The sequence below is a fragment of the Ornithorhynchus anatinus genome, chromosome 3 (genome assembly GCF_004115215.2).
Source record: "Ornithorhynchus anatinus isolate Pmale09 chromosome 3, mOrnAna1.pri.v4, whole genome shotgun sequence".
Lineage (NCBI taxonomy): Eukaryota > Metazoa > Chordata > Mammalia > Monotremata > Ornithorhynchidae > Ornithorhynchus > Ornithorhynchus anatinus.
In genome coordinates, this window is record NC_041730.1 from 124,890,604 (window position 1) to 124,908,923 (window position 18,320).

Sequence of the window (18,320 nt, forward strand, 5' to 3'; positions counted from 1 at the left end):
TTACAGTTTTGCCCATTTTTCAGGAATCTGGGGCAGAGAGAAGTTACGTGACTTGCCCAAGGTCACACAACAGGCAAGTGACAGAGCTGGTATTAAAACCCAAGTCCTCTGACTCCCAGGCTGGGACTTTTCCCACTGGGCTTTGTTGCTTCTAAGGAATTTCCTAGGATACATCACTTAGGGAAGACTTAACTTTCTGACCTCTCAACCTCCTGCCTCTTCCCCACTCAAGACTATACTTTACTCTGCTGCCCGGATTGTCTTTCTACAGAAATGCTCAGGGCATGTCATCCCCCTCCTGAAAAATCTCCAGTGATTGCCTATCAACCTTTGTATGAAGCAAAAACTCTCACTATTGGCTTCGAAGCTCTCCATCACCTTGCCCCTTCCTACCTCATCTCGCTTCTCTCCTACAAACTAGTCCACACACTCTGCTCTTCAGAAGGTTAGCACCCTTCTTACTGTGCCTCCATCTCTCCTGTTTTGCTGCTGACCCCTGGCCCACGGCCTACCTCTGACCTGGAATGCCCTCCCTCCTCAAATCTGCCAGACAATTACTCTCCCCCCCTTCAGAAGCTTCCCAGACTAAGCCCCACCTTACCTTTCAGCATCTCCCACTCCCTTCCACATCACCCTGATCACTCCCTTTGCTCTTCCCCCCATCTCCATGCCCCAAAGCAGTACATATATATCTGTAATTTTATTTATATTGACGTGTGTTTACTTGTATTCATGTCTGTCCTCCCCACCCCCAAGACTGTGAGTTCATTGTGGGCAGGGATTGCCTCTCTTTATTGCTGAATTGTACTTCCCTAAGCGCTTAGTACAGTGCTTTGCACACAGTAAGTGCTCAATAAATATGATCAAATTGAATTGAATTCTATTCCTCAGTTCCTTCAAGTTGTAATTTTATGACCCTGGGAGCCATTGTTGTTCTGATTAATGCTTGGTAGCTTTGTTCCCAAAGGAGTGAAACAAGGCTTGGAACCCCACTGCTTTCAAACATGCCCTGTATTTGCTATCCTAAAAAATCCCTCCCTTGACCCCACAGCTCCCTCAGGTTATCATCCCATCGCCCCCCCCCCCCCCATTCCTCTCCAGACTTTTGGAGTGAGTTCTCTACACCTGCTGCCTCCACTTCTTATCCCTCATTTCTTTCTCCTTGACCCCCTGGCTTCTGCCCCTTCACTCCAAGGAAACTGCCCTCTCTAAGATGATCACTATTGAACTTCTTCTTTGCCAAATCCAACCTCCTTAACCCCTCAGCTGGCTTTAACACTGAGGACCTCCTCCTTCTCCTGGAAACATTATCCAATCTTATTCATCCACTTTTGCATCAAACAAACTCCTCACCATTAGCTTTAAAGCACTCAGTCATCTTGTACCTCTTATCTTACCTTGCTGATTTCCTTCATTTCACTCTGTAACACTGCATCTCAGTCTTGTCTATCTCACCTCCAACTCCCCTCAAAAAATAACCCATATATTCAATCTTTCCCAAATCCTGTCAGTTCAACCTTTACAACATTGTTAAATCCACCCTTTCCTCCCCATCCAAACTGCAACCACTTTAATCCAAGCACTAATAATAATAATAATAATAATAATAATAATGTTGGTATTTGTTAAGTGCTTACCATGTGCAGAGCACTGTTCCAAGCACCAGGGTAGTTACAGGGTAATCAGGTTGTCCCACGAGGCTCACAGTTAATCCCCATTTTATAGATGAGGTAACTGAGTCACAGAGAAGTTAAGTGACTTGCCCACAGTCACACAGCTGACAAGTGGCAGAGCCAGGATTTGAACCCATGACCTCTGACTCCCAAACCCAGGCTCTTTCCACTGGTCCACACTGCTTCTCCTGCTTATCCTATCCCATCTTGATACTGCATCAGCCTCCTTGCTGACCTCCCGCCTCCTGTTTCTCCCGACTCCAGTTCATACTTCACTTTGCTGCCTGGATCATTTTCCTATGAAAATGTTCAGACCAGGTTTCCCCATTCCTCAAGAATCTCCAGGAGTTGCCCATCCACCTCCGCATCAAACAGAATCTCCTTACCATAGTATTTAAATCACTCAATCACCTTGGCCCCTCCTATCTTATCTCTCTGATTTCCTACTAATAATGTTGGTATTTGTTAAGCGCTTACTATGTGCAGAGCACTGTTCTAAGCGCTGGGGGAGACACGGGGGAATCAGGTTGTCCCACATGGGGCTCACAATCTTAATCCCCATTTTACAGATGAGGTAACTGAGGCCCAGAGAAGTTAAGTGACTTGCCCACAGTCACACAGCTGACAAGTGGCAGAGCTGGGATTCGAACTCATGACCTCTGACTCCAAAGCCCATGCTCTTTCCACTGAGCCACGCTGCTTCTCTAGCCCAGCCCACACATTTCACTCATTTAATACCAACCTACTCACTGTACCTCGAACTTGTCTATCTCACCTCTGACCTCTCTTCCGTCTTGCCTCTGTCCTGGAACTCCCTTTCCCTTCATATCTGACAGATGGTTATTCTCCCCACCTTCAAAGCCTTAATAAAAGCACATCTCCTCCAAGAAGCTTTCCCTGACAAAGCCCTCATTTCCTCTTCTCCCCTCCCTACTGCTTCCCCTTCCCCCTTGCACTGGATTTGCACCCTAGCACTTATGAGCATATCTGAAATATATTTATATTTATGTCTGTCTCCCACTTTAGAGTGTAAGCTCACTGTGGGCTGGGATTGTGTCTACCAACTCTGTTATACTGTACTCTCTCAAGTGCTTAGTACAGTACTCTGCACACAGTAAGTACTTAAATATGTTTGATTTATTGAAATAAATATGATTGATTTATTCACTGACACTATCCTCTCTTGGTTCTTCTATCTCTCTGACTGCTCCTTCTCAGTCTCTTTCACAGGCTCTTCCTCTGCCTCCCACCCCTATCTTTGGGAGTTCTTCAAGGTTCAGTTCTGGGTCACTTTTATTCTTCATCTTCACCCACTTTCTTGGAGAACTTATTTGCTCCCATGGCTTCAACGACCATCTCTATATGTAGATAATGTAGACAACTCCACTATATTCATATTCTTAATAAAAGTACATCTCCTCCAAGAGTCCTTCCTTGACTGAGCCTTTTTTGTTCCCTATGCCCTCTCCCTTCTGCGACACCTCTGCACTTGAATCTGTAACCTTTAAGCATTTGATATTCACCCAACCCTAAGCCCCCCAGCACTTATGCATGTATCTGTAATTTATTTTAATGTCTGTCTACCCTTATAGACTGTAAGCTCCCCGTGGGCAGGGAATGTGTCTACCAATTCTGCTGTATTTTACTTTCCCAAGCGCTTCTCACACAGTAAGTGCTCAATAAATGTCACTGATTGATTGATTGCTCTGACCATATTTATTATAGTCCTTGTCTTTTATGTTCCCTTTGCATTTTGATTGTTTCACCTTTCCTGATGTGTTTATTGCCAACCTTGTTTCTGCTTTATTCTTAGGTCATGAGGCCTGGGAGGGCTGGAGGTCCAGGGCCAGGGTGGAGGTCCAGAGCTGGGACACCCTGAAGCGGTTATATGCATCCCTGCGTGCAGATCCAGTTTGCTCGGCCCCCTGGCTCCCTGCTCCCAGCTCTCAGTTTTACTGCAGTGCCAGAGCCCCATCTGCCGCCTCCACAGCCAGAGCTGTAGTTCAGCTGGCTGACCCTGGCTGGGCGCAGGTCGCTTCTCCTCTGGGGGTGCCAGGACCCAGCAGAGGCTCTCCCCATCCTCATATCTACCCTTCTGCCACCTCACCCTGCCCCCCCATCCCATTAGGCTCCAGAAAGGAGCTGGGACTCTGCCTGCCACCAGTGACTCCGGCCCTGCTAAGAGGGCAGCGGTCGCCTTCTGGATCCAAGCGGAAGACCCCCTGAAGACCCTTACCCGGCCCCTCCCACATTGGAGGATTTCCTCTTCCCCAGCAGCCCCCCTGGTCCAACCCAGGCTTTTTGGGGTAATACTCAAAAGGAATTCTTCTTTGGCTCAAAGACGATCATTCATCTGCGAGCACCCCCGTTATTCTGACATGACTGACTCCATTTTAGGGAGGCCGCCATTTCAGGACTTGGCCGGCCCGGGAGAGATAAACATCCTGCCCCAGCAGTTAAATGCTATTCCTGTGGTTTCTGAGTTCCTCAGAAACGGGGGCCCTCCTCGGTAACCGACCAACCAGAAGCTGCCACGATGCTTGGCTCGCAGCGATCCGCTTCCCCACAAGGTTTTGGTCCGACTCCTACAGATCATAGACACCCCATAACTGGGTGAGTGGTCAGCCCAGACTCGACTCTTGGGGTCACCTGTGGGGCCCCGTGACGAGATAGAGGGGATTTAGGGACTTTGGCTTGTTTTCTGGTGTTTTTTGTGAGTATTGCCCCCCTCCCCCACCTTTTCCCCTCAACTGCAGTTGTTTGTTTAAAGTTTAGTTGTTTCCAAGTATTAGCATATATTTCCCCTGATGAAATGTCTTCAGTCCAAGCTAACCACCATTAGCTAATCACCCACAGAATTTTGATCAACTGTAAACTAATTATGGGCACCGAAATGTCTGCTAATTCTGTTGTATTGTACTCTCCCAAGTGGATTAGTACAGTCCTCTGCAATAATAATAACAATAATAATAATAATGATGCTATTTGTTAAGCGCTTAACAATGTGCCAGGCACTGTACTAGTCGCTGGGGTTGATACAAGCAAATCGGATTGGACACAGTCCCTCTCCCATGTGGCGCTTACAGTCTCTATCCCCATTTTATAGATGAGGTAACTGAGGCCCAGAGAAGTGAAGTGACTTGCCTAAGATCACACAGTAGGTGCTCAAAAAATACCTTTAATTAATGGAGTAATTGGTTACTGCTTCTCTTTGTTGCAACTTATACAATAAACTTGCTACTGTGGGTTTGACCACATCCGCAGACATTCACCGGTCTCCATTATCCTGGCTCCAGCCATCTCGATACCCAGAGACATCCTACTCCAGGTGTGACGTTATTAATATTGTTGGTATTTATTAAGCGCTTACTATGTGCAGAGCACTGTTGTAAGCGCTGGGGTAGATACAGGTTGTCTATCTCACCTCTGACCTCTCATCCATGTCTTGCTTCCAGCCTGGATCTCCCTTTCCTTTCATACCTGACAGACGGGGTAACTGAGGCACAGAGAAGTGAAGTGACTTGCCCATGGTCACAAAGCTGACAAGTGGCAGAACGTTACTGGTGATGAGGATGAGATTCCAGGATTGTGGGAAATGGACAAGGATGGGTCTCTCAGAGGGGTGATAAGTGGGTAGCCAATATTTGGCAGAACCCTGCCCTGTTAGCCGCAGAGTGACTTGCTCAAAGTCACACAGCTGACAAGTGGTGGAGCCAGGATTAGAACCCACAACCTTTGACTCCCAAGTCTGTGCTCTTTCCACTAAGCTACGCTGCTTCTCTATTCCCCCTATTCTCCCTGTCTTCTCTCTCTGGGAGAGGTAGCACTTAGATATCGACTGAGCACTGGCTTTGTGCAGAGCTCCATACTAAGCGCTTGGAGGAGTACAGTACAATAGAGAATAATGATGTTGGTATTTGTTAAGCGCTTACTATGTGCCGAGCACTGAGAAGCAGCGTGGCTCAGCGGAACGAGCATGGGCTTGGGAGTCAGAGGTCATGGGTTCAAATCCTGGCTCTGCCACTTGTCAGCTGTGTGACTTTGGGCAAGTTACTTAACTTCCCTGGGCCTCAGTTACCCCATCTGTAAAATGGGGATTAACTGTGAGCCTCACGTGGGACAATCTGATTACCCTGGATCTACCCCAGCGCTTAGAACAGTGCTCTGCTCATAGTAAGCACTTAACAAATACCAACATCATTATTATTAATAGAATTGTTGCACATGATCCCTGCCCACAAGAAGTTTACAGCTTAGAGATTGTAAACTCTTTGAGACTGGGAATTTTTAACCTCAGTTGAGTTCTCATCCTGCACACAGGAGATACTCAGTGAATACCATCGATTGATTGTTTGAATAATCTCACCCTTCCTCCGCAAATGAACATGTTGAGAGAACCATTCAGAACTTGAGTCAGGACTGTGAGGTTGACCGATAGGTTAGGATCGGAGCGGGAAAGTCACTCCAAAATGGAGTGACAGAGAAGGGTAGAGGTAGAATAAATGGGTGCATATTTTCCAACCATTAACGCATTGCACTGGCTCGGTGCTATTGAAATTCTGTGAGTAAGAATCCAAAGAATGGGATCTGATAGAGGTAATCAGAGAATATCAGACCCTTGAAGTTTGAAGGAACGTCCAGTGGGAAATGAATTTGCCTCAATTTCCACAAGGTGGCAGTCAGTGGTGGACTTAATATGTACTTAAATTCAATATATAGGGCTGTCCTATTTCATTCATTCAATCGTATTTATTGAGCGCTTACTATGTGCAGAGCATTGGACTAAGCGCTTGCAGCGTGGCTCAGTGGAAAGAGAACGGGCTTTGGAGTCATAGGTCATGGGTTCGAATCCCGGCTCTGCCACTTGTCAGCTGTGTGACTGTGGGCAAGTCACTTAACTTCTCTGTGCCTCAGTTACCTCATCTGTAAAATGGGGATGAAGACTGTGAGCCCCACGTGGGACAACCTGATTCCCCTGTGTCTACCCCAGCGCTTAGAACAGTGCTCTGCACCTAGTATGCGCTTAACAAATACCAACATTATTATTATTATTAATGTACAATTGGGCAATAGAGACCATCCCTAACCAATAACGAGCTCACAGTCTAATCGGGGGAGAGAGACGGACAAAAACACGACAACATAATCACGATAAATAGAATCAAAGGGATGGACACCTCATTAACAAAATGAATAGGGCAATAAAAATATATGCAAATGAGCACTGCTGAGGGGAGGGAAGGGAGAGGGGGAAAGGGGGCTTAGCTGAGGGGAGGGGAACGGGGAAAGGGGGAGGGAGCAGAGGATTTGAAGACGGCACTAATAATAATAATAATAGTGGTATTTGTAAAGCGCTTACTGTGTGCCAGGCACTCTACTAAGTGCTGGGGTGGATACAAGAAAATAGTAGACGAGGGAACTATTCTATTTATCTTGTTGTTACTGATGCCTGACTACTTGTTTCGTTTTGTTGTCTGTCTCTCCCGTTTAGACTATAAGCCCGTCAATGGGCAGGGATTGTCTCTATCTGTTGCCGAATTGTCCGTTCCAAGCGCTTAGTACAGTGCTCTGCACATAGGAAGCGCTCAATAAATACGATGGAATGAATAAATATTATTTATTTATATTAATGTCTGCCTCTCCTCCCTCGCCCCCTCAGACTGTAAGCTCATTCATTCCATCACCCATATTGAGTGATTACTGTGTCTGCACTTAGTTAAATGCATAGAGAAGAGAAACAGCGTGGCTAAGTGGAAAGACCCCCGGACTTGGGAGTCACGGGTCATGGGTTCGAATCCCGACTCCGCCGCTTGCCAGCTGGGTGACTTTGGGCAAGTTACTTCACTTCTCTGGGCCTCAGTGCCCTGACCTGGAAAATGGGGATGAAGACTGTGAGCCCCACGTGGGACAACCTGCTCACCTTGTATGGCCCCAGCGCTTAGAACAGTGCTTTGCACATAGTAAGCACTTAACAAATACCATCATTATTATTATTACTAAGCCCTTGGGAGAGTACAATAAAGAGTGACATCCATTGTGGGCATAAACTAGTTGGGGGCAGGGTAAGTGTCTACTGTTGTGCTCTCCCAAGCGCTTGGTACAGTGTTCTGTGCCCAGCAAGCTCTCATTAAATATGATCGAATGAGATGAACAGTGCTCCAACGCTTAGAATAATAATAATGGTATTTGTTAAGTGCTTACTATTTGCAAAGCACTGATCTAGGAGCAGTGTGGTTCAGTGGAAAGATCCCGGGCTGGGGAAGCTGAGGTCATGGGTTCAAATTCTGCCTCCCCTGCTTGTCAGCTGTGTGGCTTTGGACAAGTCACTTAAATTCTCGGTGCCTCAGTTCCCTCATCTGTAAAATGGGGATGAAGACTGTGAGCCCCATGTGGGACAACCTGATTACCCTGTATCTCCCCCAGTGCTCGGGGGAGTGCACATAGTAAGTAAGCGCTTAACAAATACCAACATTATTATCATCCTGTTAATAATAATAATGTTGGTATTTGTTGGGTTGGGATTCGAACCCATGACCTCTGACTCCCAAGCCCGGCCTCTTTCCACTGAGCCACGCTGCTCAGGTTATCCCATGTGGGGCTCCCAGTCTTCAGCCCCATTTTCCAGATGAGGGAACTGAGGCCCAGAAAAGTGAAGTGACTTGCCCAAAGTCACCCAGCTGACAAGCGGTGGGGTCGGGATTCAAACCCATGACCTCTGACTCCCAAGCCCGGGCTCTTTCCGCTGCTTCCCTATAGTGTTTGGCACATAGTAAGCACTTATCAAATACCATTATTATTATTATTATTATTATGAACGAATGCATCTGCCCTCCCCTCAGAGCCAGGCGGTCCCCAATAGGAGGCGGGAGGCCGAGGGCGGTTATTTGAACAGACCAATAAAGCCATAGCGCGGCCTTAGTATGGCAAGACGGGGGGAGGGGAGGCCCGCAGGCCAATCAGAAGCGAGCAGGCGGGAGCCTTAGCCAATCAGAAGCGAGCAGGCGGGAGTCTTAGCCAATCAGAGGGGCTGGGAGGCGGAGCCGTGGGCGGTGACCATGGCGGCGGAGGATTACGAAAATGGCGGCGGTGAGAAGTGAGGAGGGGGAGCCAAATCAGGACCTGAGGCCTAGGTGAGTGGGGGGGTGGGGGGGGCGCCTCGGCTTGACCAGGCCTAACTACGCTTGACCAGGCCTGACTAGGCCCAACTAGGCCCAACTCCTGAGGGGAGGAGGACAAGGCCACCACCAGTCGATGGGGAAGGCTGGGAGCCCAGCTGGGGCGGGTGGGAGGGAAGTTATAATAATAATGTTGGTATTTGTTAAGCGCTTACTATGTGCAGAGCACTGTTCTAAGCGCTGGGGGAGACACAGGGGAATCAGTTTGTCCCATGGGAGGCTCACAGTCTTCTTCCCCGTTTTACAGATGAGGTCACAGGGGAATCAGGTTGTCCCATGGGAGGCTCACAGTCTTCATCCCCGTTTTACAGATGAGGTCACTGAGGCACAGAGAAGTTATCTTCCACGGTGTTTAATAATAATAATGTTGGTGTTTGTTAAGCGCTTACTATGCGCAGAACACTGTTCTAAGCGCTGGGGTAGACACAGGGGAATCAGGTTGTCCCATGTGAGGCTCACAGTCTTCATCCCTGTTTTACAGATGAGGGAACGGAGGCACAGAGAAGTGAAGTGACTTGCTCACAGTCACACAGCTGATAGGTGGCAGAGCCGGTATTCGAACCCATGACCTCTGATTCCAAAGCGGGTGGGAGGGAAGTTATCTTCCACAGTGTTTAATAATAATAATAATGGTGGTATTAAGCGTTTACTCTGTGCAGAGCACTGTTCTAAGCGCAGGGGGAGATACAGGGTCATCAGGTGGTCCCATGTGAGGCTCCCTGTCTTCATCCCCATTTTTACAGATGAGGTCACTGAGGCCCAGAGAAGTGAAGTGGCTTGCCCGAGGTCACACAGCAGACAAGTAGCGGAGGCGGGATTATTCATTCCTTTCATTCAGTAGTATTTATTGAGTGGACTGAAGCAGCGTGGCTAAGTGGAAAGAGCCCGGGTTTAGGAGTCAGAGGTCATGGGTTCTAATTCTTGACACCACTGCTTGTCTGCTGGGTGACTGGGCAAGTCACTTCACTTCTCTGGGCCTCAGTGACCTCATCTGTAAAATGGGGATGAAGACTGTGAGCCCCCCCCCCCCCCGTGGGACAACCTGATCACCTTGTATCCTCTGCAGTGCTTAGAACAACGCCGTGCACATAGTAAGCACTTAACAAGTGCCATTATTATTTCCAAGAAGCCAGCTGCTGTTTTGTGGGAGAGGAAAGCCAAAATAATGGTGATATTTAAAGTGCTTACTATGTGCAAAGCACTTTTCTAAGCGCTGGGTGGGATACAAGGTGATCAGGTTGTCCCACATGGGGCTCCCAGTCTTCACCCCCATTTTCCAGATGAGGTAACTGAGGCACAGAGAAGTGAAGTGACTTGCCCACAGTCACACAGCTGATAGGTGGCAGAGCCAGGATTAGAACCCATGACCTCTGACTCCCAAGCCTGGGCTCTTTCCACTGAGCCAGGCTGCTTCACTGAATGTAAATAGATTACAGATATATACATTAATGTTCTCAAGAAAGCCTCTGCACTGGCCGGAAATCGAACCCAGGTCAACTGCTTGGAAGGCAGTTATGTTAGCCACTATACCCCCAACATACAGTCGTGAAAGGGTTTAGCAAAGAGAGCAGTCCAGGCTAAGATGATGGGCCCATAACCAGCATTATATTATTTATATTAATCATAATATTAGTAGTGGTATTTGTTAAACGCTTACTATGTGCCAGGCACTGTACTAAGCGCTGGGGTGGTTGCGAGCAAATGGAGTTGGACACAGTCCCTGTCCCATGTGGGGCTCACAGTCTCAATACCTGTTTTACAGATGAGGGAACTGAGGCACAGAGAAGTAAAGTGACTTGCCCAAGGTCACGCAACAGACAAGTGGCAGAGCCGGGATTAGAACCCATTAATACAGTGCTCTGCACGTAGTAAGAGCCCAGTAAATATGATTGAATAAATGAATGCCCGGCTTAGCGGAAAGACCGTGGGTTTGAGAGTCAGAGGATGTGGGTTCTAATCCTGCTCTGCCACTTGTCTGCTGTGTGACCTTGGGCAAGTCACTTAACTTCTCTGTGTCTCAGTTACCTCATCTGTAAAATGGGGTTTAAAAGTATGAGCCCCATGTGGGACAACTTGATTACCTTGTATCTACCCCAGTGCTTAAAACAGTGCTTGGCACATAGTGTTTAACAAATACCATCATCATTATTATTATTATTCTGACTCCCAGACCTCTGCTCTATCCACTATGCCATAATGTCCGCCTCCCCCTCTAGACTGTAAATTCATGATGGGTGGGGAATGTGACTGCTAGTTCTGTTGTGCTTGACTCGCCCATATGTTAGTACAGCACTCTGTACATAGTAAGCGCTTAATAATAGTAATAATGTTGGTATTTGTTAAGCGCTTACTATGTGCAGAGCACTGTTCTAAGCGCCGGGGTAGATACAGGGTCATCAGGTTGTCCCACGTGAGGCTCACAGTCTTCATCCCCATTTTACAGATGAGGGAATTGAGGTACAGAGAAGTGAAGTGACTTGCCCACAGTCACACAGCTGACAAGTGGCAGAGCCGGGATTTGAACCCATGAACTCTGACTCCCAAGCCCGGACTCTTTCCACTGAGCCACGCTGCTTAATAAATATGATTGATTGATATCCTCTAGTGCTAACCTTCTCACTGTGCCTTGATCTCTCCTATCTCGCTGCCGACCCCTCGCCCTCCCTCTGGCTTGGAATGCCCTCCTTCCTCAAATCCGACAATTACGCTACCTCCGCTTCAAAGTCTTATTGAAGACACATCTCCTCCAAGAGGCTTTCCCTGATTAAGCCCCTCGCTTCGGGAAGTAGCATGTTGTAGTGGATAAATCACAGGCCCGGCAGTCAGAAGGTCATTGGTTCTAATCCTGACCCTGCCTCTTGTCTGCTCTGTGACCTTGGGCAAGTCCCTTCACTTCTCTGTGCCTCAGTTACCTCATCTGCAAAATGGGGATTGGGACAGTGAGCCCCACGAGGGACAGGGACTGTATCCACTCGATTTGCTTGAATCCACCCCAGCGCTTAGTACAGTGTCTGGCACATAGTAAGCGCTTAAATACCATAATCATTATTTCCTCTTCTCCCACTCCCTTCTTCGTCGCCCTGACTCCCTTTGTTCCCCACCTTCCTCCAACCTGAGCCCCATAGCACTTATGTACATATCTGTAATTGATATTAATGTCTGCCTCCCCAGCTCCATTGTGGGCAGGGAATGTCTATTTTTGTATTGTACTCTTACAAGCACTTAGTACTCTGCACACAATTAGCCCTCAATAAATATGATTGAATGAATATTGCTTTTCTTACTGTTTTGGTAGCTGACTACAATGAGGTCCTCGACTCAATAGCGAGAATTAGAATTATAGTTGATAATATAATATAGTTGATAGTTTTCGCCTATCCTGCTGTCGACCCCTGGCCCACGTCCTCCCGCTGCCCTGGAATGCTCCTCCCGCTGCCCTGGAATGCCCTCCCTCCTCACCTCCACCAAACTAACTCTCTTCCCCTCTTCAAAGCCCTCCTGAGAGCTCACCTCCTCCAAGAGGCCTTCCCAGACTGAGCTTCCCCTTTTCCCTCTGCTCCCTCTCTGCCCCCCCTTCACCTGCCCTCAGCTAAGCCCCCTTCCCCCCCTCTTTCCCTCTGCTCCTCCCCCCTCCCTTCCCCTCCCCTCAGCACTGTCCTCATCCGCTCATTTGTATATATTTTCATTACCCTATTTATTTTGTTAATGAGATGTACATCCTCTTGATTCTATTTATTGCTATTGTTTTTGTCTGTCTGTCTCCACCGATTAGACTGTAAGCTCGTCAATTGGCAGGGATTGCCTCTATCTGTTGCCGAATTGTACATTCTTGTCTGTCCGTCTCCCCCGATTAGACTGTAAGCCCGTCAAAGGGCAGGGACTGTCTCTATCTGTTGCCGACTTGTTCATTCCAAGCGCTTAGTACAGTGCTCTGCACATAGTAAGCGCTCAATAAATACTATTGAATGAATGAATGAACATTCCAAGCGCTTAGTACAGTGCTCTGAACATAGTAAGTGCTTAATAAATATTATTGAATGAATGAATAATGCCAATGATTGTGGTAGGTAGAGTATAATCAGATCAGACACAGTTCCTGTTGAATACGGCAGTCTTAAAGTAGGAGGGAGAGTGGGTATTGAACCTTCATTTTTCAGATGAGGAAACTGAGGCAGAGTCATTGAATGACTTGCCCAAGTTTACATAGGTGGCAAAAGCCAGAGCTGGGCATTAGAAACTAGGTTTCCTGCCATCAAGTCCTGTATGCTTTCATACTCCTCTGCTCCCTAATTTGCTTTAACTGGTTCAGGGATTTTTATCTTGTTTCTAATCATATTCATTTCTGGACTAAGGAATTGTGTATGTTAAAATTATTTATATTTTCTAAACTTGTAATAAAATTTCCAGTGTTTTAGATTCCTTGGGTAATATCAACCCTCAGAAGACATTTGGGATGCGTGGGCTTAGTGCTCTTTGCTGGATTGCTCTGAACCTTTCGATTTCCCATCAGTTAGAATCTGCTGCCTTCTTGCTTCACAGAGATGTTGCAGTATGCTCATTTATTATTCATCAAAGAAATCTGTGATGTGTGAAAGATTTGATGCCATTTAAATTAAAGATAATTGTCATCCAGAAATTAACGAATGTGGCCTCTGGTGAAAGCTGATTCCTCTAGTATACTCATTCTATGATGCAAATACATTGTAGCTGAAGTTTCTGTGTCCGTTGGTGACTTACTGACTCACTGCTTTTAATTGTTTTTTGACTTGTTGCCTGTTAATGCTAAATTGGCACCTTGATGATGCCAGATGCTTTTGAAACTTTTTCCATAGCTTTTCTGGCTTTGTGTTCAGTCATGTTCCAGTCCCATAAAGGGAGAAGGGAGTAAAATATTTATTTAATAATAGTATTAAGCATTTATGCTGAGAACTGTACTAAGGGCTGGGAAGTAATTCACAGGTGAGAATTAGACACAGTCCCTGACCTTCAGGGGGCTCATTTTAAGAATATACCCAATCAACAGTTTGTTGAGCACCTACTATGTGCAGAGCACTGTATAAAGCACTTGGGAGTACAATGTAATAGATTTCGGTAGACACGATCCCTGCCCTCAAGGAGCTTATAGTCTTGTGGGGAAGACAGACATTAATATAAACGAATTATGGATATGTACTAAGTGCTGTGGAGCTGAGGGTGGTGTGAATATTAACCGCTAAAAGGGTGCAGATTCAAACACATAGGCAACACAGAAGGGAGAGGGAAGCAGGGAAAGAGGGCTTAATCAGGGAAGGCCTCTTGGAGAAGTGATTTTAGTAAAAGAGTGGTATTCTGTTGTCGAAGGGGGTGGGAGTTCCAGCCTGGGGAGAGATGAAGCAACATATGAAGACACCAACAGGACATTAATGAATGCACAAAATAAGAACAACAATTCCTAGGATGCTATGTCTTGAGGGGCAAAATTTTAGGTGTGTTTAATAATAATAAAGTGTGATATTTAAATACTCATCTTCCCTCCCAAATTTCAGCCCTCCCCCATATTTCCTATTACTGTAAACAACACCATTCATTCATTCATTCCCTCCCTATCTTGCAAGCTCATTATGAGAAGCACCGTGGCTTAGTGGAAAGAGCCCAGGCCTGGGAGTCAGTGGTCGTGGGTTCTAATCCTGGCTCTGCCGCTTATCAGCTGTGTGACTTTGGGCAAGTCACTTCCCGGTGCCTCAGTTACCTCATCTGTGAAATGGGGATTAAGACTGTGAGCCCCACGTGGGACAACCTAATTACCTTGTATTCATTCAATAGTATTTATTGAGCTCTTACTCTGTGCAGAGCACTGTATTAAGCACTTGGAATCTCTGCCAGCACTTAGAACAGTGCTTGGCACATAGTAAGTGCTTAATGTTTAGACTGTGAGCCCGTTGTTGGGCAGGGATTGTCTCTGTTGCTGAATTGTACATTCCAAGCGCTTAGTCCAGTGCTCTGCACATAGTAAGCACTCAATAAATTTGATTGAATGAATGAATAAATACTATCATTATTATTAATATTATCTTCAACTCATCTCTTTCATTTGCAAGCTCATTACCTTGGCAGTATCTTCAACTCATCTCTTCCATTTGCCTCACATATTCCATCTGTCACCAAATCCTGTCGGTTCCACCTCCACATCATTACTAAAATCTGCCCCTTCCTCTCCATCCAAAATGCTACCATGCTGATCCATCTCCTGCCTTGACTACTGCATCAGCCTCCCCACTGACCTCACTACCTCCGCTCTCCGGTGAAGACTGTGCTGTTTGGATCATTTTTTTCTAAAAAAAAAGCTCAGTCCACGTTACCCCATCCCTGAAGATCTTCCAGTGGTTACCCATCCACCTTCACATCAGACAAAAACTCCAGCCCATCAGCTTTAGAGCACTTAATCAGCTCACCCCTTCCTACCTCATTTGTTTCCTACTACATCCCCAGGTTGCACATTTTGCTCCTCTAAAGTCAACCTGCCCCCTGTACCTCAGTCTTGTCTGTCCTGCCACTGACCCCTTGCCCATGTCCTCCCCCTGGCTTGGCACCCCCACCCCCTTCATTACAACAGACTACCACTGTCCTTCATTAATTCATTCATTCATTTAATCATATTTATTGAGTGCTTACTGTGTGCAAAGTACTGTACTAAGCGCTTGGAAAGTACAATTGGGCAACAGAGAGAGACCATTCATTCAATCGTATTTGAACGCTTACTGTGTGCAGAGCACTGTACTAAGCACTTGGGAGAGTACAATTCAGCAACAAAGAGAGACAATCCCTGCCCTACAATGGGCTCACAGTCTAGAAAGGGGGAGACAGACATCAAAATAAATAAATAGGCATCAATAGCATCAATATAAATCAATAGAATTATAGATATATACACATCATGAATAAAATAAATGGAAAAATAAATATGTACGTATATAAGCAAGTGCTGTGAGGTGGGGAGTGGGGGAGAGCAGAGGGAGGGAGTTGGGTGATGGGGAGAGAGGAGGAGCAGAGGAAAGGGGGACTTAGTCCAGGAAGGCCTCCTGGAGGAGGTGAGCTTTCAGTGGGGCTTTGAAGGGGGGGAAGTGTGCTATTTGGCGGATTTGAGGAGGGAGGGCATTCCAGGCCAGAGGTAGGACGTGGGCCAGGGGTCGACGGTGGGACAGGAGAGAACCAGGCCTAATGAGGAGGTAAGCGGAGGCAGAGGAGCGAAGTGTGCGGGCTGGGCTGGAGAAAGAGAGAAGGGAGGTGAGGTCGGAGGGGGCAAGGGGATGGACAGCTTTGAAGCCAATAGGGAGGAGTTTTTGCTTCATGAGAAGGTTGATAGGCCACCACTTATGATTTTTGAGGAGGGGGATGACGTGCCCAGAGTGTTTCTGTAGAAGGATAATCTAGGCAGCAGAGTGAAAAGCCTTACTAAAGTCATATTTCCAAGAGGCCTTCGCCAACTAATCCCTCATTTCACCTACTCCTTTTCCCTTCTGCATTGCCTACGCACTTGGATCTTCATTCATTCACTCGTGGTTATTGAGCACTTACTGTGTGCAGAGCACTGTAGTAAGTGCTTGGGAAAGTACACTACAACAATAAACAGACACATTCCCTGCCCACATGAGTTTACAGTCTAGAGGGGAGAGACAGACATCAATTCAAATACAGACGTGTATATAAGTACTGTGGGGCTGGGAGCGGGGAAGAACAAAGGGAGCAAGTCAGGCTGACAGAAAAAGGAGTGGGAGAAGAGGAAAGGAAGGCTCTTGGAGGAATTGTGCCTTCAGTAAGGCTTCAAAGGCGGGGGAGGTCGAGGAACAGTGAGTAAGCTGGCACTAGAGGAGCTGAGCGTGTGGTCTGGGATGTGGTAGATTAGTGAGGTGAGGTAGGATGAGGTAAACTGAGCACTCAATAAATACTACGGATTGATCATTCAGTCAGTCGTCTTAAGTGCTTACTGTGTGCAGAGAGCATCGTTTTAAGTGCTTGGGAGAGTACAATATAACAGACATTCCCTGCCCACAGCAAGCGTACAGTTTAGATCTCTGGCCTTGGCATATGTGATATATGTGGCATCCCTCTTGAGCTCCATTTCTGTCCCTAACTTTGGTGGTTTTGTGAAAGAGTCAATGCTGCACTTCTTTGTATCCTTCCTTTCATCCCTCCTCCAGATGGTCTATATTCCTACCAGCCAGCTCTGGTTTGTTGTCATCTTTCTTTGGCCACGTGTGACTCTGAGGCTGTCTGGTTCCTTGTAGGCGTGGAAAGGCCTGCTTCGTGCATACTGCACACACGCTCATTACTTGGGGCCGCCCACACTCCTTTCAGAGCTATTCGGTTTTGTCCTGGGAACGGTTCCATTCATTCCCTTCAGCTGTTTGGGGATTTTAAAATCTCGTTCCCACATTCTTCTCATAGTGACTCTCCACACGGTATTTGAATTTCTAATCACTTCCCCTTTATGATGCATCTGGTCGGCGTAACCGATAGAGCCGGGGCCTTGGAGCCAGAAGGTCATGGATTCTAATTTCGACTCCGCCACCTGTCTGCTCTGGGACCTTGGGCAAGTCACTTCACTTCTCTGTGCCTCAGTTCCCTCATCTGTAAAATGGGGATTAAGACTGTGAGCCTCATGGGGGACCGGTACTGTATTCAACCCGATTGGCTTGTATCCATCCAAGAGCTTAAAACAGTGCCTGGCTCATAGTAAGAGCTAAGCAAGTATCACAATTATTATTATTATGAGTTTTCTTTCTCGGTCCTTCCTGTGATATTGGCAGCTCCCTGTAGAGGAGAAGTACTAGCGTGGCCGCCTGCGAATCCGTGTCGCTTGACACAGGGCAGACCGTGACACGGACTCGTACTTTGTAAAAAGTGGCAGGCTGACTCAAGGGATGAGAGAGCTGCATGGATAACAGACAAGGGCGTGGCTTAGTGGAAAGAGCCCGCGTTTGGGAGTCAGAGGACGTGGGTTCTAATCCCATCTCCACCACTTGTCTGCTGTGTGACCTTGGGCAAGTCACTTAACTTCTCTGTGCCTTAGTTACCTCATCTGTAAAATGGGGATTAAAATTGTGAGCCCCACGTGGGAAAGCCTGGTTACCCTATTAATAATCTTGACGGGAGACCCAAGATCACACTGCAGACAAGTGGTGGAGCTGGTATTAGAACCCAAGTCCTTCTGACTCCTGGGGACTTGCTCTATCTACTAGACCTCGCTGCTTCTCAGCAACTCCTGACCCCCTTTCCTTACCAGAAGGATGCTGGGTTAAGGGAGGGGTTCCTGCCTTGCTCCTCTTCCTGTCTTGCCCTTCTGCACCCTCTTTTGGGGTCTACAGAGAGCTGCCCTCCAAACTTGATGGACCCCTCCAACCCCCACGGCACCTATGCATATGTGTATATGTTTACATATCTATAATTCTGTTTATATTAATACCTGTTTACTTGTTTTGATGTGTATATATCT

At 46.9% G+C, this 18,320-nt stretch overlaps 1 protein-coding gene across 2 annotated transcripts in view; it reads left to right on the plus strand.

Moving 5' to 3' along the window:
* The first annotated feature begins 8,721 nt into the window (after nt 1-8,721).
* ARHGAP19 (Rho GTPase activating protein 19) overlaps nt 8,722-18,320 on the plus strand; it is a 47,025-nt gene continuing 37,426 nt past the window's right edge. For both annotated transcript variants that reach the window (XM_029060876.2, XM_029060877.2), the window contains exon 1: nt 8,722-8,803. In XM_029060876.2, the coding sequence (XP_028916709.1) occupies nt 8,751-8,803 (53 nt within the window). In that variant the 5' untranslated portion in view covers nt 8,722-8,750. The remainder of the gene's footprint in view (nt 8,804-18,320) is intronic.